Source organism: Aplidium turbinatum, chromosome 1, assembly GCF_918807975.1.
Source record: "Aplidium turbinatum chromosome 1, kaAplTurb1.1, whole genome shotgun sequence".
Taxonomy (NCBI): Eukaryota; Metazoa; Chordata; class Ascidiacea; order Aplousobranchia; family Polyclinidae; genus Aplidium; species Aplidium turbinatum.
In genome coordinates, this window is record NC_137472.1 from 25,139,593 (window position 1) to 25,164,713 (window position 25,121).

The 25,121-nt window shown below is 38.6% G+C and overlaps 1 protein-coding gene and 1 non-coding gene across 6 annotated transcripts in view; both read left to right on the top strand.

The window, feature by feature from the left end:
* LOC145771022 (uncharacterized) overlaps nt 1–24,566 on the top strand; it is a 114,913-nt gene extending 90,347 nt beyond the window's left edge. The window contains exons 9-11 of one of the 5 annotated variants that reach the window (XR_014289183.1): nt 18,418–18,500; nt 23,452–23,587; nt 24,051–24,498. Coding sequence is in view for 3 of the 5 variants with exons in the window: in XM_082582766.1 (XP_082438892.1) it covers nt 18,418–18,558 (141 nt within the window). In the remaining 2 variants the exon portion in view is untranslated. Of the gene's footprint in view, nt 1–18,417; nt 19,036–23,451 lie in introns of those variants that run through there. The other 4 variants (XR_014289184.1, XM_082582772.1, XM_082582766.1 and 1 more) reach the window with 4 other exon arrangements.
* On the top strand, nt 1,793–1,899 carry LOC145785033 (U6 spliceosomal RNA). The gene has a single exon (XR_014291104.1). It is a non-coding gene; the product is annotated as a U6 spliceosomal RNA (small nuclear RNA).
* Nucleotides 24,567–25,121: the final 555 nt, after the last annotated feature.

Here is a 25,121-nt window from a genome sequence, read left to right on the forward strand (position 1 = left end):
CTGGCAATTCTCCACTCCACAAAGTCGTGGGAAAATCTAGAAGACACCTTGAGCCAGGACATGCAAACCATCTCAGCTTATCTCCAGAACTGGCGACTGAAACTCAGTGAAACCAAAACTGTGGCGGCAGCTTTCCACCTACACAGTCGGGAAGCTGATCGTGAGCTACATGTCCACAACAACGGAAAACCTCTGTCCTTCTGCCCCGAGCCAAGGTATCTTGGGGTGACACTAGACAGATCGCTCACATACCACCACCATTTGGTGTCATTGCGCAAGAAACTGACATCCCGCGCTGCATTACTGAAGCGCCTGGGGGGCGAGAGCTGACACTTTGCGAATAGCAGCCTTAGCCCTTGTCTACTCTTCAGCAGAGTACTGTGCACCTGTCTGGTGCCGCAGTGCTCACTGCCACAACATCGACACTGCCATAAACAGCGCCCTGCGCACAGTGACCGGATGCCTGCGTTTCACACCATTGGACAATCTCCCCATTCTCGCTGGCATCCAACCTGCTGAGCTTTGTCGCGAAGAAGCCACTCTGTCCCTCGGTTGACGGGCACTGGAGCCTAATCATCTTCTCCACCACAAGATCTCTGCCTTCCCAAACGAGCACCCACGCCGACTGAAATCAAGACACCCATTCGTGCCAGCCGCTCGGCTTCTGATCAACGAAGCTGATGAACAAGACATCTCTGCGGCTACTTGGGCGGACCATAAATAGAATTCTGAAAGGAGCTCAAGCACCACCAGACTCCATTCATTCATCCCCGACGCCGACACACGCCCCATCGGCCTGACACTACAGAGACAGGCATGGGTGCGCCTCAACCGTCTTCGTACAGGCGTCGGGCTTTTCCGCTTAACCATGCACCAATGGGGAATGGCTTCTTCCTCCTCCTGTGAATGTGGTGCCGAGAAACAGACCGCAGACCACATCATCAATGACTGTACCATCTTCAAGCCACCTAACGGAGTGGAAGGTCTGCGCGTTATGGATGATGAAACTAAAGACTGGTTGCTCTCTAGCAGCCTTCCAGTGTAGTCCGGGAACATCCTAAATCTGGGGTGGTAAAAGGATAGACCCTCGGCCCCAGAAGCTCAGACGACGACGACGACCAACCTTTTTTGCGTGCGAGCCACTTTGGCACTAAGGAGAGCTATGGCGGGCCGCACTAATAAAATGTTAGGTAAGTTGACTCTTATGCTAGAAAAGAACGCATTTTGTACCCAGTATCCAACGTTACATGTTGTTCATATTTATGTTGAATACCGCAGCAACAAAATTAATCGAACTACGCTACTGCCAGGCCAAGCTCCTTTTACAACACTTTTGACTTCTTTAACAATGCCTAATAAACGAGGCCACTTGTTTTGCGCACTTACAGCGAGGCGAGCGGTTTCATCAGAATATTCATCGCCAAGCAAGAATGGTGTTGTCACTTCGCTTCACAAAAGATATCTTGCAATTAACAGTTTCAGTAAACAAGGAAATGTTTGACACATTGCATACAGGCAACAATAGTGACCTGCAAACATATCAGCGAAAAATAGGCTCCAATAACAGGGAAAAAGAAACCAGGCACCATGAAACAAACGCTGTGGAAATCACCCAAAAATCGTAATTCTATCGTAGCCTAATTCATGAACAGTCTTCCCTCTAAAGAAGCAATGAGTTGGTTTTCATCCTTTTTGTGAGAGTCTATAAAACCGTCTTTCTTTTATTATACACAACTGTCACTTGCGGTGCTTATTAGCGTGGCAAGAATTTGTTGATTAACAACATTTTGCAGTACTTGCTTTGGCAGTACATACACTAAAATTGGAACGATACAGAGAAAATTAGCATGACCCCTGCGCAAGGATGACACTCAAAATTGTGAAGCTTTCCATATTTCTTTTAAAAAAGCAGTACTAAGCTAAATATTTTCATAATAGGCTACAATCAGAATAAGTCTTTAATTTTATATAATATATTGCCAATTTATTATAAATTGAGTTGGCACACCGACCTATTTTGCCAACACAAACTTGCATAAAGGAACACTGCTTGTAAAATCCAATAATGGTGAAACGCGCACTAGTGTTTACATAACATTTGCAAACTTAAAATAAGTAACCCTATGCTCACAGACAATTTCGAAATTCGAAAACAGACGTTTTAATCAACCACTGGGACAGTGTGGCTGGACATCGCATTGGAATAACTTTAAACACTCCCCCCCTAGAACTATAATCTGATTGGTCGGTTTGTGGAATCGTATGCAAAGCGAAAATATGCTTCCCGGAAAGTATTTTTTGCCTTCGTGCTCTTTAACTCCTCAAGTAAAGTATATTTTGGTTATACTTGTACCCTGATACCTTCCACAGGCCGCAGCGATACAGCGTGGCGGGCCGCCATTTGGTGACCCCTGCTCTAAGGTTTAGTGTTGTAGGCCATGCACCATAGTAGTGGTAACTTGTAGAGTTAATTACTCTTTTATCTGTGATTTTAATTTTAGGTTGTCCTATTAGTACTACATTAGTTTTACAATAACACAATTGTTATGCATTCATCACAGCAATGCGACATTGCAAAAAGATGAAGGAATTGTGCCATAAAATTCACTTTGCTAGAAGCATTGGGTTTGTGGACATTGGTGGACTTGCAGAAACAGATGAACATGTTTATTATGAACATTGACATTTCTCTGCTTCAAGCAGATAGATGGCCTCTGAACACTTGAACAGTTGGAAGAGTATAAATCAAATATAGTTATTACTACAGTTGAATTATAGGAAAATTTGATGAAAAGTTTAGGAACGAAGCTTTGTTTTGGAATAGTTATTACTATCTGAATCCTTAACAGCCTGTTTCACCTAACGGATCATCAGAAGGTCTGAAAAACGTGCAAAAGTAATGAATCGATAATTCCTGAAAAGATATTAAATAGTATAACCATAATCCAATCTGCAAAAAAAAACCTCAGAATTACAAAGAGCTACCTCCATCCGTTATCACAAAGCCTCAATTAGAATGTTCAGATCGAAACCAAGCAATATGATGCCAACACTTGTGACATCACAAAGAAGCAAAATGCAATTCCGATGAAGTAACCTGTAGTAACCTGAACAAATGAAATGAAATTTGTTTTTGTAAAACCTGTAAAAATTAAATGAGATTTATAACCTGTAAAAATCAAATGAAATTAATTTTAAAAAAATACTAACCTATGAAAATCAAAAGGAATTTATTTTATTTTGAAGTATTTGAGTTTAAATTTGTTTCTATGACGACGTTTACCCACCAGTTCAGAACGCTTGTTCAGAAGGTGGCCACTATCAGCCTTCAGAATGGCCAGCTTTTCAGCCAAACATAGGCCACAATTATTACGACTACCTCCACTATAAGGCCGAGCACAGCTATGGATGGACCATGTTATTTTAAGAATTTATATTGTATTATATTATTTATGATTCTATTTAAATAAGACCTTCTGATGATCCGTTAGGTGAAACAATTCGTAAAGGCTTCAGATAGTAATAACTATATTTGATTTAATTCGCTATGCTTTGCCTTTTTGCTTAGCATTGAGCACTTTTTGTAGTATTAATCGTTTTCATTGTTTTTTATTATATTATATATTTTTATATATTATATTTATATAATTATATAGTTAAACCATCTCAGCCTGGTTGCAATTGTAGGGTGAAGCCAGATTGTATTTTGAATGGGCAATGCTTGCAGAAGGCCGTTGTTTACAAAGCCACCATTGATAACAGCCCGAAGGTTCTTAATTACATTGGTTGTTGTGAAACTACTTTTAAAAAACGTTTTTTCAACCATAAATGTTCCTTCATGGATAAGGATTCAGTTAGTAATAACTATATATATATTTAACTGCAGACAGTGCACACCGGGTGTTAAACTGTTTTATTCGCATCAACAGCGCACAGGTGCAAAGGATTGACACGGCGAGAGAGCACAAACAAACATAGCCAGGTCGAAGACATTTTGAAACCGGCCTGCCACACCCCACGGATGCGGGGAGCGGCGTGATTTAGGGGTGACAATGCACCCGGAGGGGTAAGTCCACCAGCTTAGGTCGCGGAGGCCAGGCTGGGGAGTCAAGGTACCTGTGGAGAGAGAGTGTGGATCGAAAACGTTACATGACCCGTCCGCAAATTTAGAATGGCGGAGCGGGCCAGGGAGACAGGCTCTTTCTGCATTGCCCAGAAAGATGGCCTGCGACGGGTTGGGCGACCCGTCGCGTGTGGATGCTGGAACCGGCAGTAATTGACCGCCGGGCGGCGCCCACGTTTCCTTCACGCGACCTCGGCGCAGGTACTTGACTCTTATATCCGGTCTGCCAGTAGGCAGAGCGGATAAAATTGGGATCTACCACGAGGAAGAGAGTCAACTATTTAAGGATAATTTGGCTCTCGTGGCAGACAAAATTCAAATAAAAATGTGGAGCAGAGGCTCGATTAATCAATAGAAATAAAAAAATATAGGTGGGAATGTAATACATACTCACTGGAAAAGAGTAAGCTTGATTCGGCGAGCATGGATGTGCACTGGCCAGACGTTGAGGCAGGTTTGCCCAGCTGGGTCGGGGAGGCTAGCGATCGAAACCAGAGTCACTGATAGGCTACATTACCAGGAAAAAGTAGAAAATTGGGGTGGAAATTTTGAGGCTGACATCGAGTTGATCAGGGTATCGTGTTGGTCAATGCGTTGAAAGCAGAGCGAGGTTGATCCGAGCTGGCAAGAACAGCGTTACGTGGCGAAGGCAGCGTAAGATAATTCGAAACAATTGATTGATTAATACATAGAGATATAGTGATGATTGAAGTTACTTAATTGCTGTTAAACCAGTCTCCATTCACAATTTACATGAGACATTTTATTCCTTTCCTTTGTTCATTTTTGAATGCTTGGGTTTGATGAGACCGGAGCATTATAAAAAAGATGACACTAGTTTATAGACATAAGTTGATGATTTAAGGTGATGAATTTTAAGACAATTGATATAAGGTTATGACGTCTAATCGGTTTGCTGTCTTGCGGATACTTACTGCAACGTTTCTGTTATTGGGGAATAAGTTTCTGATCGCTGAGGTCGTCTTTTCTATGACGTAGCCCCTCCACAAGTGAGCCCGGCGTTCCAAGCTTTCCAGATGCGGAAGGATCCTTCGATTGAGAGGGAGGCCACTTTTCTAGCCACCTCTGCTACCCCACGAGTAGGAGCGCCCAAGGCCGTCAAAGCTCGAGAGCTCGTAGGAGCATAGCTCTCGAGGGAGCCTACGACGAACGGAAGTGACAGGACGTCCCTGCAAGGGCGCTTCCTGTCTTCCTTTATGTTGACACATAACTTGTCGTGTTTCCTGTCGGCGGCTTTTCGAAGAGAATCCGCGCCGTTTTCGAACAGACATGTGACGTCACATATGACCGTGACACCGTCAGGGCGTTGCAAGACGATGTCAGGACGCAGATCGGCACCGCCCGCTTCCATGTGCTGTAGAACCGTACTATCTATGGAAAGCCCGAGTTGCTATTTGCAGGCACGTGCCCCACGATCTCCCTTGATACTGAATTGTGTCGTTCCGTGACGACAGTCATCACGGTAGGGCAGTGATTCAATATGTGCGGGAGAGTCTCTTCCGCTTTCCTACACGCACGACACATGGCAGGTAGGTAACAGCGGCCATGGCTTGGTTTTGATTCAAGTGGCATTAGATTCAATCTAGCTTTGTACGCAAATACTCGGTCTGCGTGATCCAGGAGCTCCGGGCGCCGGGTCCAGGAATTTGAAAATCCGGACAGGCAGTGGGCACAGTCCGTCTTGCCTTAGTCAGGTTTGGATTCCCACTATCTCCTCCACAAGTCATTGTGTTGATGGAGGGTCGGCACCACTTTTTTTCTTATAGGAGTGGTGATTGTGGAGTTCCCCGCAGCCAACTCAAGGCCGCCATCCGGGCGGGCGGACCAACGTACGTTCAGGCGACGGCTGGCCATCGGGACACGGCCCCACAGGCTCTCGCCTGTAGGGCACGGTCTAGAACCGGCGCCGTCAGGAGGGGGTCACTATTCAGATAACTGGCCAGGTGGTCAGTCGTGGGATCTGGAGTGCCGAACCTCAGACAGGCATGACGCCTAAGCTGCCCGAGAGCGACGGCAGAGACAATGCTGTCAGGTGACGTCAGCATCTTGAAAGCATGAGCTAGCGAAAACGTGTCACTTTCGCGACACAAGTTCATGATGCCCAAACCTCCCAATGCAGGTTTACAGTAAAAAAACGCGCTGAAGGCCCACTCGGGAAGACGCCACGCCACCTTCAAACACCGCAAAACCAGTTGGTCAAGCTTCAGAAGCTCATACTGCCTAAAGCACCGCACTCGCAGGTATGACGCGGACGGAAGAATGATGGAAGTGAGTGCCAGAAGTTTCTGGCTTGGGGTAAGAAAGGATTTCATCTATAAAGAAATGTGCTTCTCCAGAGTGGAGATGAAGGGTTGGGTTGAGGATGCGTCCGAGGCGTAACCGGTTCGAGCGCCTAGGTATTTATACATCTCGCCTTTGGGAATGACTCAAATTTCCTCCCCGGCAAGGGAGAAAGGTTTCGGGTCGACGACGACGGGACTTTTCCATAGGAAAGGGTGCCACACTTGCGTTGGTTGAACCGTAGCCCGGACCAGGAAGAGAAGGGTTCAGTAGCAGATAGAAGAGAGATCATCTGCTTGCGATCGGAAGAAACGAGACAGAGGTCGTCTGCATAAGCCATACAACGCACTTTGATGTCGTCTTCTTTGGCAGGAAGGTTGTAGCCGCAATCCGTTTTGTCACGGACGCCCCTGAGGAGCACCTCGATGACCAAATTGAATAGACAATGGGCAGCCCTGACGGACTCCCCGCCCCACAATGATATGGTCGGTTTCACCATTGCCGCAGCGGACGGTGCAGGTGTTGTCGACGTATAAGTCGGAGATGCACTCAATAAGGTCTGTGGGGGCGTCGAAATGTCGCAGGACCTCGGCTATGCATTCGTGCCGGACACTGCCAAAGGCGTTTTGAATGTCCAGAAACGCAACCGACCTTCCGGTCTCGTCAGTACATTACACTGGAATGGCCATGAAGGTACCTCTATGTGACATTTTCCTATTTCTGGTACGTAAGCACCAAAAATAGTACTACTGCCAACCTTGCCAAAGTGCTCAAACTGCAACAGTGAGCTTTGCGCAATGCATAGCAAGGTGCCCCCAGTAAAGTGCTCAATCGGCGTAAGCTAAGAGCGTCAATAACTGCAGACAGTGCACTCCGTTTCGATCTTGCACAACGATTTATATATATATTTATTTATACTTATATTATATTTAAATCAAATATAGTTATTACCCTCTGAATCCTTAACAGCCTGTTTCACCTAACGGATCATCAGAAGGTCTGAGAAACATGCAAAAGGAATGAATCAATAATTCTTGAAAAGATATTAAATATTATAACTGTAATTTAATCTGCAAAAAAACCTTTAAACCTGTAATTCCTGAAAAGATATTAAATATTATAACCATAATCCAATCTGCAAAAAAAAACCTCAGAATTACAAAGAGCTACCTCCATCCGTTATCACAAAGCCTCAATTAGAATGTTCAGATCGAAACCAAGCAATATGATGCCAACACTTGTGACATCACAAAGAAGCAAAATGCAATTCCGATGAAGTAACCTGTAGTAACCTGAACAAATGAAATGAAATTTGTTTTTGTAAAACTTGTAACAATTAAATGAGATTTATAACCTGTAAAAATCAAATAAAATTAATTAAAAAAAAATTATAACCTGTAAAAATCAAAAGGAATTTATTTTATTTTGAAGTATTTGAGTTTAAATTTGTTTGTATGACGACATTTACCCACCAGTTCAGAACGCTTGTTCAGAAGGTGGCCACTATCAGCCTTCAGAATGGCCAGCTTTTCAGCCAAACATAGGCCACAATTATTACGACCACCACAATTATTACGACCACAATTATTACAAACATATTATATTTATATTTTTAATTAGGAAAATATCACATGGAGGTATATACCTTCATGGCCATTCCAATGTAAACACTGCACTGACGAGACCGGAAGGTCGAAACGGTGTGCACTGGGGTGGATCGTTTTTTAACTTTTTTTCTTAATCGCTTATTAATAGTGCGGAATAGTTGTGCACTGACATTGTAAGCACAACACAAAAAAAAAATTCAAAAATTTTAATATCTTGGGTCGTCCCAAAGAAGTTGAAATATTGGAAAAAATGGAAAATTTCCAAAAATGTTATTTTTTGCTTTGATTTTTAATCGCGTATTAAGAGCGCGGAAAAGTTGTGCACTGACATTGTAAGCACAACGCAAAAATAAATTTCCAAAAAAATTAATATCTTGGGGTGCCCCAACAAAGTTTAAAATTCAAAAAAGAATTGCAAATTTTTAAAAATTCCATTTTTACACATTTGTAACTGCACTGCCTCTCGCAAATCATTGTAAATTACGCAGAAAATCAATATTTACAAGTAGAATTATGGTACAAGTACATGTAAGCAAACCTTTTAAGAACATAATCTAAAACCTTGTTTTGTATTGAGACGGGGCATGTCTTTGCTGGACTGTAGCCGACTTCTGATGAATCTAACGCGGTTAGCGGCACCACATACTGCAACAAAGGCCTCCGTGACAACCTTGACACCTCGCTCGACTGCTTGCGTGTGGCAAGGGAAATTGAAAGAATGTTGGCTTGTGTTGATGTTTTTGAACGACCACAGTTCTCTGTTGTCATTTTCATAGTTATTGGAGGTTCGGTTTTGTCGTTATCGGTTTGCCAGCATATCATATCAACATAACTGACAGCATTAAAATTGAATTTTGGCAGTTTGAAGCACCGGATTTCAGTGTAAACGAGAGTTTCTCGTGCAAGCAGTATATGGCGTATTCCCAGCTCACGCACATGTGATTCTTGGTCAAACAGCATTGATAAAAGTCTGTTTTCGCTGTGCCACAAAATTCATTTCTTTGAATAACAGGGACGTCAATGACCTTTAGTTTATCCGACAGGTAGCACGATTTGCTAATGGTTTGCCATAGATGAAAAGCACCGCTGATACAGAGTAGATTGCACTTTATTTCGAACCACACAGGAGCATATACTTCCATGGCAAAGGTAGCCAGCGTTTTTAAATTATCAGAGGGTTCTGTGGTCCCTATATACAACTGCAGAATGCGATTCCCCGCAGTTAGCCAGCGTGAGTGATTTAGCTTACCTGGACTTCTTGTGGCGAGTGAACTGGGAATTTCTCCTGTACAAACGCAATTACAAAACGTCCCGGAGGTATCTTTGGTCTGTGCTTAAATCGGTCACACCCATATGACGAAAATTACTTGGTATTGATTCAAATCGTCGAATATGCATTTTATCACATGTAAGTAAAGCCTTTCCAATCTGTCCGGAATACCCACGAGGATCAGTTGTACTGCCATCCAAAAGCTCAAAAAGATGCCGCAGGGGTAATTTGTTTGCGTGAAGTTGCGAGGTAATTTGTTTGCGTGGACATACCAACCATTGCAGCGGTTTTCGAAACTCTAATTCCAACAGTCGGATAACACCGCCTGCATGACCCGTATTTACCACAGTACCATCACACCCATAGGCGCCTAAGTCGTGGGGGCCAGGCCCCCACGCATATTTCTGCGTGGGAGCAACTTTTTATGCTGTATTGATACATAAAACAACAGATGAACTAGCGATCGGCAGCAGGAAAACATTTTTTAAATGCAAATCGCAACAGCTTCGCGGTAAATAATCAGTAGAACGAGTAGGGATGCTACAATCCCACACCAGACAACAGAATCTGTCATTTTTACAAATTTTTACATTGATTTAACGTCTGCAGACGTTGAATCAATGTAAAAATGACTGAGACATAGCAAAAATCTACCATTTTGTGTCGATTCAATGTCATCAGATGTTGAATGCACCCAAAAACAACATGATTTGCTACGTAGACGGAGGATGCGTTTAGCTTTATGCCCTTGCGAACAGACTCGATGTCACTGTCGAAAGTCGAAACCTCTGCAGTGAATCGCTCGCTGTGAAAATGAACTTGAAGTCTCGGCCCGAGGTAACCACAAACACTAACCAATGCAACAAGGGCTGATACAAACCGCATGGCGCACACACGGCATAATTAACACAACAACGGACTCGCGCAAACTGCATGGCGCACACACGACCGTTGCCATAGAAACCCAATCAAAGGCGGGAATATGCGCATCTTTTGTTTCATCTGCAACACGAAAACGGGCGTTTTACAGCGAATTGAAAGCAGGTCAAGTCATAAGTTGTGATATTGTAGTGAAAAAGGAACAATGTCAAGTCAAAAACTTAATCAAACGTCTCTCCGTAACTATTTTTCAAGGGCTGTTTACGGATGTCGGCAACTTTTAAATTTATTCAAGGTGACGTGCTGTTGAATTGATGTAAACATGAATGATTTTACTTTCAACAGGTATATTTTCAAAACATTGTCATTCGATTTACAGACAATACCTTGTAGTGAACCTTTTCGTCTCTTGCTAATAAATCTAGTTCGTTGCTAAACTTTATGTTGTGCTTAGCTTTTAAAGAGTCGCAGTCCATCAACCGCTAGCCAACGCAGACGCATGGCATGTGTTTGCTTAACCGAAGTGGTCAAGTTTTGTTTATAATAATTAACGTAATTAACGCTAGATCGAACGTAGCGATAACTCCGAGTGTGGCAATAAAAGCAATCCTAGTGTGACGACATAATTACGTCATTAACTGCGTGACATTTTGCTGAATTTACGTTACTTGATGAAACACGCTTTCGCCCCCACGGCCAAAAAAATAGTTAGGCGCCTATGATCACACCCCACGGCTGTTATTAAGCTGGTGTCTGTTCCTCTATCATGAACTGCTGATATTATGAAGTCGGCAATGCTTCTGGCTATTCCCGCGGTTGGACTTACCTGGCCAAAATACTGAGATCCAGGTTCGGCGATAATAATACACATATGTTCTTCAACAACACATCTTCTATGAGACACCACATGATCGTCTACTTCAATCTTTAGTGTCTTGTCTTTTCTGCCATCAAAATACAAACCGTGTAAAACGTCCGACCTGGACTCTTGCAATTCTTCTCGATGTCTACTTCTTGATCTCCGAACTTTGTTTCTATCAATAATACCAGCTTTATCAGCACTATACCATTACCATACCTACGTCGTGCAATGCAGCAGACGCTACAGTGGCCGCTGCTCGATCAGAGATGGCATAGCGATCCCACATAAGTGCCATCGAGCGCATCGCCACAGGTCTAGTGGTCTAGTATGGTGGGACGAAATTAGAGTCATGGTCGTCGTCATGAGATCGATTTGCGATCCGTGCAGCTGCGTGAGAGAGATACAGCTTGAAACCTGCAGTAAGTCAAGTGTGTGCTGTGTTGCCTACACATAACACACAAAAGGCCCGCACTAAGGGGAAGGAAGCAAACGTTGGTGAATGTTCATGTTATTAAACAGGATACAGACAACCATGACATCAGCAATGCGAAGTGAGTACCGTAATATGGGGTAACTTTGGTCCACTTTTTTTGTTTCTTGAATGCTATCACAGAATACTTAATCTGTCAGAAGTGGAATTTTATTCCAAAACATGGGCTTATGAACTGACACAAGCGCTACATACGTTGATGCTGAAAATTCAACGTAACAAAGGAGTTTTTTAAAAACAACTTTGGCCATGTGTATAAAATGCCTTGAATGTCAATGTTAAACCGCCTTAGGGTAACATTGGCCACCATCCAAGTTTTAAAAAAGTGTTTAAAGACTGCTAGGTCTCTGATAATCACACCGGTGCGCAATAACGAAGCAGAAAATGCCTTTTTTCAAAAACAATACAATGTGAAGACACAATAAAAGGTTAAGATACCAGCACGGCCGGATGACACTCTCTAATCCTCAAACACTTCGAAAATATTAGTACGGGAGTGAGAGGGTTGGTTCCTGGGATCCCACTCAGGGTCAGATCCGGAATCAGATAACTCTTCCTCAATGGTTTCATCATCGTAGTCGGTCTCGGATTGCCCTGAAACGAAATCCTGCCGTTCATCTGCATCTGGAGGCTCCACCTCTACTGCTTCGGCAACAGAACCATTTGTGTCCAAGAGCTCCTGCCGTTCACCTGCGTTTGGAGGCTCCATTCCGCCTTCCTCGGCATCAGAATCACTTGTGTCCTGCTCGTCAACAGGCCCACGAACGCTTTTCCCTGGCTCAACAGTCAACCGACGCTTCTTCGCGGAGCTGTTTCCTATACCTTGTTCCACACCACCATTCTTGAAGATGGGAGAGAAGCACTTCTGACACTAATATGTTTAAAAAGGTTTTAAATTTACACAAACATCCTTTGTACCGCATTAAACATATATTTGACCACTGGCCAAAGTTACCCCAAAATGATGTGATTTAGTGGGGGAACTTTGGCCACCCCACAGATTGCTTTTTAATGTAACACAATCATAATATTGCTTATATATTATCAATAACACTTCTTTTAGGATGAGAAATTGCAAAAAATAACTTACCACACTGACTCAGTTTCACTGCAGAAGTGAAAGTAGACAGCTCAGAAATTTGGCTTCAAATTTCTAACCTTTTTCTGATGGAATTATTCAGCAGCAGATATCGCAAAAACAAAGTTAACAGCTAGAAATACTTTATGATATGATGTATAATCAGAAACAAGAGGTTATAATCGTCTAAGTTGCAAGAAAAACTGGAGTTGTGCAAAAAACAAAAAAATTCAGATGTGGACCAAAGTTACCCCAGAAGGCCAAAGTTACCCCATATTACGGTATTGATTTTCGGAAATTTTCTGAAGCGGTTAAAAACTAAAAACAAAAAATAAAATTTTTGGAAATTTTCCACTTTTTCCAATATTTCAACTTCTTTGGGGCAACCCAAGATATTAAAATTTTTGAAATTTTTTTTTGTGTTGTGCTTACAAGGTTAGTACACAACTTTTCCGCGCTCTTAAAAAGCGATTAAAAACTAAAACAAAAAATAAAATTTTTGGAAATTTTCCACTTTTTCCAATATTTCAACTTCTTTGGGGCAACCCAAGATATTAAAATTTTTGAAAATTTTTTTTAGTGTTGTGCTTACAATGTCAGTGCACAACTTTTCCGCACTATTAATAAGCGATTAAGAAAAAAAGTTGAAAAACGATCCACCCTAGTGTGCACTGTTTGCAGTTATATTTTTAATTATGTTTATTTGTTGGAAGAGTACATTTATGGTTGGAAAAACGTTTTTTAAAAGTAATTTCACAACAACCAATGTAATTAAGAACCTTCGGTCCATTATCAATGGTGGCTTTGTAAACAACGGCCAATCGGCCATATTTATATATATATTTAGGTATCGATATTTGAAGATGATGTTAGGTAAGATTGAAAATTTTATATATACATTATACATTTATATTTATTTATAAATAAATATAATATATAAAAACAATGAAAACTATCAATACTACAAAAAAGTGCTCAATGCTAAGCAAAAAAGCAAAGCAGAGCAAATTATTAATTATTAATATTAATAATTAATTATTAATATAATTATTAATATATTATATATAAAAATTATTAATATATAAAAATATATAATATAATAAAAAACAATGAAAACTATTAATACTACAAAAAGTGCTCAATGCTAAGCAAAAAGGCAAAGCAGAGCGAATTAAATCAAATATAGTTATTACTATCTGAAGCCTTTACAAATTGTTTCACCTAACGGATCATCAGAAGGTCTTATTCAAATAGAATCATAAATAATATAATAAAATATAAATATAAATTCCTAAAATTTAATTTTTAATTATTTATATTTGATTTTGTAGTATCAATAGTTTTCAATGTTTTTATATTTATTTATATTATATAAGTTTCTGGGCAGCCGATTGTAGCATCGAATAGACAGCGATAGACACGTGTTTCGCCCATGAGGCTGGGCTCATCAGTATCGCACCGTATTCTTTCCACTTGGGTAATCGACTGCCGCTTTACCAGTCAGTTTAACTCTTATCCTTGTGGAAAGAAAAGAGCCAACAAAACCAGCAGGTGCCAGGGGTAGGACATGTGAAGAAGGGGTGTTCTTCCCGGCCATCAGCACAGGGCTGATCACTCGCTAGTACAGCGAGCAGCAGTAACGCTTCGCTAACCAGAACGGATTACCCAAGTGGCAAGAATACGGTGTGATACTGATGAGCCCAGCCTCATGGGCGAAACACGTGTCTATTGCTGTCTATTTGATGCTACAATCGGCTAGCGTGGAAGCTACACCGTTCTGGTTAGCGAAGCGTTACTGCTGCTCGCTGTACTAGCGAGTGATCAGCCTTGTGCTGACGGCCGGGAAGAACACCCCTTCTTCACATTTATATTATATATTTATATATATATTAAATCAAAATATAGTTATTACTATTTGAATTCTTAACAGCCTGTTTCACCTCAAACAGATCATCAGAAGGGTCTGAAAAACATCAGTAATTCCTGAAAAGATATTAAATATTGTAACTGTAATTTAATCTGCAAAAAACATTAAAATCTGTAATTCCTGAAAAGATATTAAATATTATAACCGTAATCCAATCTGCAAAAAAACTTCATAATTACAAAGGGCCACCTTCATGCATTATCACAAAGCCTCAATTGCAACGTTCAGATGATATTGAAACCAAGCAGACTGATGCCAACACTAGTGACATCACAAAGAAGCAAAATGCAATATCGATAGAGTAACCTGTAGTAACCTGAACAAATTGGATGAAATTTGTATTTAAAAAACCTGTTAAAATCAAATGAAATTTATAACCTGTAAAAATCAAATAAAGTTTAAATTTGTAACCTGTGAAAATCAAAAGGAATTTATTTTATTTTGAAGTACTTGAGTTTAAATTTGTTTCTATGACGACATTTACCCAAAGTTCCGAACGCTTGTTCAGAAGGTGGTCACAATCGGCCTTTAGAATGGCCAACTTTTCAGCCAAACAGAGACCACAATTATTACAACCACCTCCACTATAAGGCCGAGCACAGCAATGGATGGACCATGTTATTTTAGGATCAACACCCCTGTCTTTAAGGTCCCAAACTGCCTTAGATAGTTCCGTGCTGTTTCTTTTAGACCTATCCATAAAGGAACATTTATGGTTGGAAAAACGTTTTTTAAAAGTAGTTTCACAACAACCAATGTAATTAAGAACCTTTTGGTCGTTATCAATGGTGGCTTTGTAAACAACGGCCTTTTGCAAGCATTGCCCATTCAAAGGACAATCTGGCTTCACCCTACAATTGCAACCAGGCTGAGATGGTTCATTATCAGCCTGCAATATTGATTATTATTGATATCTTTTAACATCATCTTTAAATAAAGATGATGTTAGGTAAGATTATATTATACAAACAATTTTTCATGCTAGGAAATCGCTGCTTTTCGATGGAGGTGATACTTGGGCTAAGAAAGATGGTTTGTTTGATGTTACCATGGGCTCATTTGATGGTGCTGAAATTTGTGAATTGGTCGGCTTGTTTCTTTTGAACGAACTTTCTGCTATTGACAGAGAGATGCTTGGGTTGTATCATGATGATGGTCTGGCTAATTTGCGTAATTTATCTGGCCCTAAAGTTGATCGTTTGAGGAAAAATGTCATTCAATTATTTAAACAACTTGGCTTAAGTATTACTGTGGAAACTGGCCTAATTGAAACTGACTTTCTTGACGTCACTTTGAATTTACTATCTGGTAAATTCTGGCCTTACCGAAAACCCAACAATGATCACATTTACATACATGCCCAGTCCAACCACCCACCTAACATTAAGAGACAAATCCCGACTATGATTGCAAAGCGATTGTCCACCACGTCATTTGGCCAGAATGAATTTGATAAGTCCGCACCTGTTTATAATGATGCCCTTTTGAAAAGTAGTTTTGCGGAGAGAGTTTGCTACAACCCTGCTAATAACATGCGCACATATAGGAAAAGGAGTCGAAAAATCTTATGGTTTAATCCTCCTTACAGCTTGCAGGTGGATAGCAACATTGGTAAGGAATTTTTCAAACTCATTGCCATCCACTTTCCGCCCCATCATAGATTGCATAAAATATTCAACCGTAATACTATTAAGTTGAGCTACAGTTGTACTCCGAATGTTGCAAGCATCATATCTACCCACAATAAATCAATATGGCAGGCTGATAATGAACCATCTCAGCCTGGTTGCAATTGTAGGGTGAAGCCAGATTGTCCTTTGAATGGGCAATGCTTGCAAAAGGCCGTTGTTTACAAAGCCACCATTGATAACAGCCCAAAGGTTCTTAATTACATTGGTTGTTGTGAAACTACTTTTAAAAAACGTTTCTACAACCATAAATGTTCCTTTATGGATAGGTCTAAAAGAAACAGCACGGAACTATCTAAGGCAGTTTGGGACCTTAAAGACAGGGGTGCTGATTCTAAAATAACATGGTCCATCCATTGCTGTGCTCGGCCTTATAGTGGAGGTGGTTGTAATAATTGTGGTCTCTGTTTGGCTGAAAAGTTGGCCATTCTAAAGGCCGATTGTGACCACTTCTGAACAAGCGTTCGGAACTTGTGGGTAAATGTCGTCATAGAAACAAATTCAAACTCAAGTACTTCAAAATAAAATAAATTCAAAAAAGATAATTTCGACACTTTAAACCCTGATTAACGTAAAGTCAATAGAGAATCCGCGTAAAGCAGATACAAAAGCATCTAATTTATTGAAAAAATATGAATGCAGTAATATTGACGACCTTTTAAAGTACATGTAGTTCAAACAGAAATAGAAAATGTTGGGTGGAAATTCAATGTTCATGACAAAGTCCAAATTGAAATTCTTTTGTTGCAGATCGCAAAATTTTTTGCAGATCGCAATTTTTTGCACATCGCAAAATTTGGACTTTGTAATTCTGAATTTTTTTTTGCAGATTGGATTACGGTTATAATATTTAATATCTTTTCAGGAATTACAGATTTAAAGGTTTTTTTGCAGATTAAATTACAGTTACAATATTTAATATCTTTTCAGGAATTATTGATGTTTTTCAGACCCTTCTGATGATCTGTTTGAGGTGAAACAGGCTGTTAAGAATTCAGATAGTAATAACTATATTTTGATTTAGTTCGCTCTGCTTTGCTTTTTGCTTAGCATTGAGCACTTTTTGTAGTATTAATGGCTTTCATTGTTTTATTATATTTTTTTTATAAATTTATATTTTATTTATTGTTTATTTGTTGGAAGAGTTTATATATTTTCTGATTGCAAGATCTGTTGATCATGTTAGGAATAATACATTACTAATGGGACAACCTAAAATTGAAATCACAGTTAAAAAAGTAATTAACTGTACAAGTTACCACTACTATGGTGCATGGCCTACAACACTAAACCTTAGTGTATTACCAGCATTCAATTTATTCATCATCTCCATAACAATTATCATGACAAACAATATGTAAATGGTGATGTCATCAACAAGCAATATTGTAAATTGTGATGTCATGGACAAAAATCTTGAACAATGAGTGTAAAAAAGTACAAAATTTGCAAGTCAGAAAATTTAGTTTTTTCATAATAGTTATCAAAATTAATTCATATTTTTTATTTGACACGAAAGAGTATTGGTATAAGTATAAAACATGTAAATTTTAGTTCTAATTTTTATACCCATTTTTTTATAGGTCCCCAAAGTTCGGCCTCCGAAAAATGCATGTATTAAATTGAAACCTCTATAATCATATCAAGCATTTCTCTGACGACTTTTTAATCTATATTTTTAGATTCTCTGGGTCTTAAAATGTCTGTCTAGCCATTTTCAGCCATATTGTATGATTGTAGGTTAAGAAATTAGAAATATGACAAGAAATTGGACAAAATCACTAAAGTGGAACAGACAAAAATGGTGATTTTTGTAATGCCCATAACTCTAACAATGTTTAAAAATTTTCAAAATTTTTTTTGCATTGTTAATATTTCTTTGACATCTACAAGTATGCCAAATTTTAATAAAATCTATGACATGTGTAATTTTTCAAAAAAATTTGCTCATTTGGCATGGAATGACCCAGTGTCAAATGTGTTAAAACATTTTTTGATTGTGTGTTGAAGTAATGATAGGTTGAGTACACTACGAGAGCGAGTGTTTTTGGCTGATTGACTTCCATGTATTCACACCCGCTAATTTCAAATGTTCATTTACCAGGCATGAACTTCGGTACAACAAAAACGAATAACTTTTAAATACGGTAAAAATTGTTATCTTAGCAACTAATGAGTTGTTTATATTCCAGGTCGCTACTAAGTTGAGACACATCCATCATGTATTTAACCAGCGTGCTGAAATGAACTTTTCAAATAAAAGACTTTTGAGTAGGTATGTCACCACCGACAACTCTACGTACAATTGCTATGATCCAACACTTGTGTTCTGAAGACATCGCACAATGGATTCCCCAAAAAAAACTAATCTTAGACTTTTATTTCGCAAGCATTTGTTGTTAGTTTTGTCGTAAATGAAGTTGTATATTGTGTGACTACGATTGCTTACTTATTTGTTGCGACATGGAGCAGAGTTGTCATTAAAATTTTCTGTTAACATGGCTAGCTCAATTTCATAACAATCAATTAAGTTGAGATATAGAAAGTGATTAGCATTCCATTAAAACTACTTTGTGCAAGCTTCCAGGTTGTCCACCTTTAGAATCTTTTTTCGCTGCTAGTTTATAATAAATAATTGGCTCAATTTATATTTGTAAAAAAACTATTGTCAACCTGTGCAAGGCAGGCAACAGAAAGTTGTCAACCTTTCCCAATAACAGACAATTCTAACTGCTACATTCATTTGTAATTTTAATGTTTGTGATTTAAGCATGATTTGGTGATCAAAAAATAAATAAATTGAAACTGAACTGGGCGAGAGTCACCTTTTTGCCATTTTTTTCAACGAAGCTTGGTTTTTAACAACCCGAAACAGCAGGTTAACCCGTTGTTTGCAACGACTTCACAAATTATGTTTATAATAGATCGGTTTTTCATAAAAATTTTGATTTTTGGTTTGTGACTAAAACGAGTTTTGAGAAATGCAAACAAAGTTTGATTCTAAATCGATTATTTCAAAATTACTCTACAAGCTGCTTTCCAACATTCTGTTTTTTGAAGGTGTCGGATTTCTGAAGGGCCATTCCGTGTCAATTCACACAGTCAAGAAAATCAACCTCTTCGATTTTTCTTAAATTTTACACACCCTTTCACTATCCTATATAATGAACAACTGCAAAATTTGAGTGAAATTTATTGAGAAACACGAGAGTTATAAAGCATTTAGTTTGGGGGGGTCTGCCGAGGGGGCACATTTTTTGTATTTTTGGCCATGTTTGAGGCCCTATTACTGCTAAACTAAATTAGGTAAGAACCCAAATTTTTTACACGTGATAATACTTCTGCCAAATATTGGAAAAACAACATCGTTCACATTGTCACTCTAAAAGGTCAAAGGTTATAGACATCCAAAGTTGGCCGTTTCCAGCTCTCGGCTAAAATTTACCAAAATTTTAAAACCTTGCCAAGACCCTATTTTTGATTGGTTTTGGCTAAAATTTAGTAGAAATGTTGTTTACAGGATTCTCTATGAACTGAGAAAATTTTAGTATAAAATATTAAAGGGGTTGGGAGGTATTTAATGTGAAACATGGGTTGAAATAAAAAAAAGCAAAAAGTGGGGTCCTTTTAATACCCCGGTTACCCATGACCCCAGTGAAAATTTGCACTAAAATTTTTTTCATACATTCACTAAGATATGACAAGTCTACTGTGCAAAATTGATCCATGGTTCTCAATGTTTTCTTATAGAAAGTATTTGTCAAAAGTTTGGAGAAAAACGCTAAAAATTAGAAATGAAAAATTCAAGGGGAGTAGGGGTGATCATGATTTTATCTTGCTATTGGCTATATAAAGTGTTCTTGATGACAGCAGTAATATTATGTGCTTGACAAATGCCAATGTAGACCTATGAATAATTTTTGCAAGACGTTTTATGCATAAAATTTAAGACATTATTATCTTTATATGTGTTTTGGTTACACTGTCCGATATCGTTTTGTTCGATCTTTTGGTATTAAATTTTCTTTAATTGCATGAAGAAGAAGAAGTATATAACATCAGAATGCCAAGTTAATGCAAGCCGTAGTACCTGATAAGCTGATACCTGATACACAGACTATTTGGAAAATTGGTGTGTTCCATAATTCTAACAAAGAATGCATGATGAGTTTGTGCAATAATTGCTCTTGCAGAGAATGTTTGAAGAGCTACTTAATTGATATGTGCATTCAGCAACGAATATGATCTTGATGATACTATAAGGGACAAGCAATGGGCTCATACTGATAGAACGACAATTAACTGAGCAGCTAAAAAGCCTGGATGACTTTATTGAATCATTGTGTGACACCTTTCTTGCTTTTATTTATTTGCATCAGACTCGACTCAAGATGGTCAATATTATTACAATCAAACATAAAAAGTAGAAGCAAAGCAGGTACTCAACTCCGAAGAGCTGAGTTGTAATGCACCAAATACAGCTATAAAGACCCATCACTTCATTAGCAAATCACAATCAAGTTACTTGAAACAAAATTTAGCTGATGATGAAGTCGTGGTACTACTTGATTTTGCTGAGAACTACTCATTTAGTGTCCAAGATGCCGTGCAAGGGTTCCATTGGGACAACACTCAGGCAACCCTTCACCCTTTTGTAATATACTACAAAAAAGATGGAGCTTTAACATTAAAAAGTTTGGTTGCAATATCAGATCACTTGGAACATTCAACAAGTACATTGCATGCATTCATTAACCAAATAATTCCAATTATCAAATCACTTGGTAATGTGAAAAAAATATTTTATTTCAGCGATGGTGCTGCTTCACAATACAAAAACCGTAAAAATTTTATTAATCTTTGCCATCTGATTTCATCAGATTTTGGAATTGATGCTGAGCGGCATTTCTTTGCTACATCTCATGGCAAAAGTTCATGTGATGGAGTTGGTGAAACCACCAAAAGATTAGCTGCACGTGCAGTCGTGCAAGTCTTTACGCAGCAACCAACAACCAAATTCTCACACCACAAATCTTTTCCAATGGGAGCAAGATCACATTTCTGGGTTTGAATATATTTGGGTTTCTTCAATTGAAATTCAAGACCTTAACACAAAATTTGAATTGGAAAAGCGATATGCATTGTGTAAAACAATAACAGACACGAGATCACATCATAGCTTTACTCCACAATCATTTCAGTCTTTGAAAATGCGTCGACTGTCAAATAATATTTCACATACCCTTGTGGATGTGGCACGAGGTCAATCACAACTCCAAGAAGATGATGCAAGTATAGACCAATGTGTACCTTGCAGATAAGGTACATTGGCATTATTAGTGAAAAAAGCTATGAAAAGCAAGACTTCAGTGTTCAGTTTATGATACTTAACAAAAGCAACAAATGTTTAAACTGGCTCAGACATCAACAAACATGCTGGATTCCATTTCAATATTTATTTGTTCAATTGCTGTGCCGAGTATCCATGGTTCTTCTGGACAACAGTACAAACTGAGCAATGAAGATTATGACAAAATTTGCCATTTTGTCCACTGACAATGAGAACCACGTCCACATAGTACATTACAGTTGTCAAATGTATAATAATTGCTTTGTGAACAATTGCTCAAAACACAATCAAAAATACACTTCAAATGTTTTCTAGTATATATAGTTCAATATTGTTACATTTTTTTTTTAATTTTTCATTTGTAACTTTTAACGTTTTTCTCCAAACTTTGACGCATACTTTCTGGAAGAAAACACTGAGAACCATGGATCAATTTTTGCATGGTAGACTTGTCACATCTTAGTGAATTTGTGAACAAAATTTCGGTTGCTGTGTATGTCAGCTTATCAGGTACTACGGCTTGCATTAACTTGGCATTCTGATGTTATATACTTCTTTTTCATGCAATTAAAGAAAATTTAATACCAAAAGATCGAACAAAACGATATCGGACAGTGTAACCAAAACACATATATAAAGATAATATTGTCTTAAACTTTATGCGTAAAACGTCTTGCAAAAATTATTCATAGGTCTACAATTGTCATTTGTCAAGCACATAATATTGCTGCTGTCATCAAGAACACTTTATATAGCCAATAGCAAGATAAAATCATGATCACCCCTACTCCCCTTGAATTTTTCATTTCTAATTTTTAGCGTTTTTCTCCAAACTTTGACGAATACTTTCTATAAGAAAACATTGAGAACCATGGATCAATTTTGCATGCTAGACTTGTCATATCTTAGTAAATATGTGAAAAAAGTTTCAGTGCAAATTTTCACTGGGGTCATGGGTAACCGGGGTATTAAAAGGACCCCACTTTTTGCTTTTTTTTATTTCAACCCATGTTTCACATTAAATACCTCCCAACCCCTTTAATATTTTATACTAAAATTTTCTCAGTTCATAGAAAATCCTGTAAACAACATTTCTACTAAATTTTAGCCAAAACCAATCAAAAATAGGGTCTTGGCAAGGTTTTAAAATTTTGGTAAATTTTAGCCGAGAGCTGGAAACGGCCAACTTTGGATGTCTATAACCATTGACCTTTTAGAGTGACAATGTGAACGATGTTGTTTTTTCAATATTTGGCAGAAGTATTATCACATGTAAAAAATTTGGGTTCTTACCTAATTTAGTTTAGCAGTAATAGGGCCTCAAACATGGCCAAAAATACAAAAAATGTGCCCCCCCCGGCAGACCCCCCCAAACTAAATGCTTTATAACTCTCGTGTTTCTCAATAAATTTCACTCAAATTTTGCAGTTGTTCATCATATAGGATAGTGAAAAGGTGTGTAAAATTTAAGAAAAATCGAAGAGGTTGATTTTCTTGACTGTGTGAATTGACACGGAATGGCCCTGAAGCGAAAAAATTAAACAGTCAAAGACAGTGGTTGGTTTCGTTTGTAGCAACGTTCTGTCGTTTCTGTAGAATGCGCCACTAACATTGGCTGCGCCATCTCATTGTCTTTTAAAACTTGAAGCTAGCATAATTGTTTTAAGTGAGAATAGTATATCCGTCTTTTCTCCGGTTCAATATCATTGTTTATTGAACTTGAAACAACAATTTTTTCGTAGCATTACATGAAGGATCTTTTGTACAGAAGAAATTGCGTTGCTTCACCACTACAGATACCACTGATCCTTTATAGGCATGCTTGTTTCTCATAAACCATTGGCCCTTATTTTCATGTTATTTTTGTCATTTACAGTTTTGAAACTGAAGTTTAGAAGTTTCCGAAAATTCATGAAAAATGAAGTCGAAAAAAGAAAATTAGGGAAATAGAAAAAAACCAAGATCCGAAAAAAGAAATCGTCCACACGAAATAGAATTACAAGACAGAAGATGTAATTGTCGGGTCTTGTTCAAACATTAATGTTGTCTTGCCTTTATTGAAACAGGCTACCGAGGTGTGGCCTGGTTTATCACATTTTGCAGATTTTGACCACTGTTATGCTATTTTCTGACTGAAATTTTTGTACTTTTTGCTGACTCGTAATAAATAAGAGCTTGCATTGGAAAGCAGTACAAAATAAGAAAAAGTAAGTTAGTTAAAAGACGTTCAATCAGACTGTTAGCAAGCGGCTAAGAATCTGACTGAAATTTTCTTAATTAAATTGTTTTTTAAGGCCTTTAGAAGTAAAAACTCAATTTGTCATCTGGGGAAGTCAGTAAAAAAATACTTTAAAATATTATTTTTAGAAAATTTCATACCGACAGTCACCAAAATCTGGAAAAGTCTGCAGAATGTAACAAATCAGGCCGTATCTCTTAGTAGCCTGGATTAAAATTATTTAGGTTTAATTTCAGATTTTTCATGGTTCCACTCACGACTGATGAAATGATGAAAACACGTGGATTACGTATCTTCATTTAGGTGGTGATTTGAACTGCTGTTTCAAATGATTCTCTCATTTTGGCAGTTCCACTTTGCTGCTGATTACAAGGCCGTTAAAATTCTCTCAATTGTAACTAGCACACTTGACTTTTTTGTTCCAAGTTCTTTGGTACTTTTGGTATTGGTAGTAATGGTTTGCAGCAATGATGAAATCTTGAAAAAAAGTTTAAAAAAACAACGTCACTAGACGATGGTAAAATCTTTTTAGTTGTATCAATCAATTAATCGTTTATTTGTTAGTAACAAGAACAAAGGAACATAGTACATGTTTGAAATATGCAAGTAATATACACAATGCAAAAATTACACAAGTTCGCATACCGACAGGGAGACAACGAGATGACCATACGGTCTACCAGTCAATCGCCACCTTACGGAAATTACGATTCTGCCATTTAAAATACAAGAGAAAAAAAATAGAGTGATTTAATATTATTTTCTGTTTATCACCAGCATGCGATACGGCAGGTTATACAGGGTGCGGACAAAGTCCTTGGACTGCTTTAAAGTCAACTCATGCTTTTTTGAGAGAGCACTTCAACGCCTCAATTGAGTCATGGGATGAAGCACAGGCATCTGCCTCCAAAATGGACCAAGCACAAAAGTCCATTGGATTCAGGTTTGGTGATGAGTTTTTTTGTTCCAGAAATGAGGAAAATGGTTCTGGCACCATTCCTGGGTTTTCTTGGACGTGTGGGATGGCGCACCGTCTTGTTGGAATGTGAATGGCTTCCTTTTGAAGTGTTTTTTAGCCTCGCTCTGCAAGGGCAGGAGAAACTTGTCTCAATGTACGAATTGGTACTATAGCGCCTTGTGGAACAAAATTGAGGGGAGACCTCCAGGTTTTGAAGACAGCGGCCCACACCATGACAGAAGACAGTTTCTGGCGCATGAAAACTTTTTTCATGGGGTCAGGAATGTCTGCAGAAGACTTATAGCAAGGATACGATCATTTTGTCGGTTACACACTGCTTCGACATTGA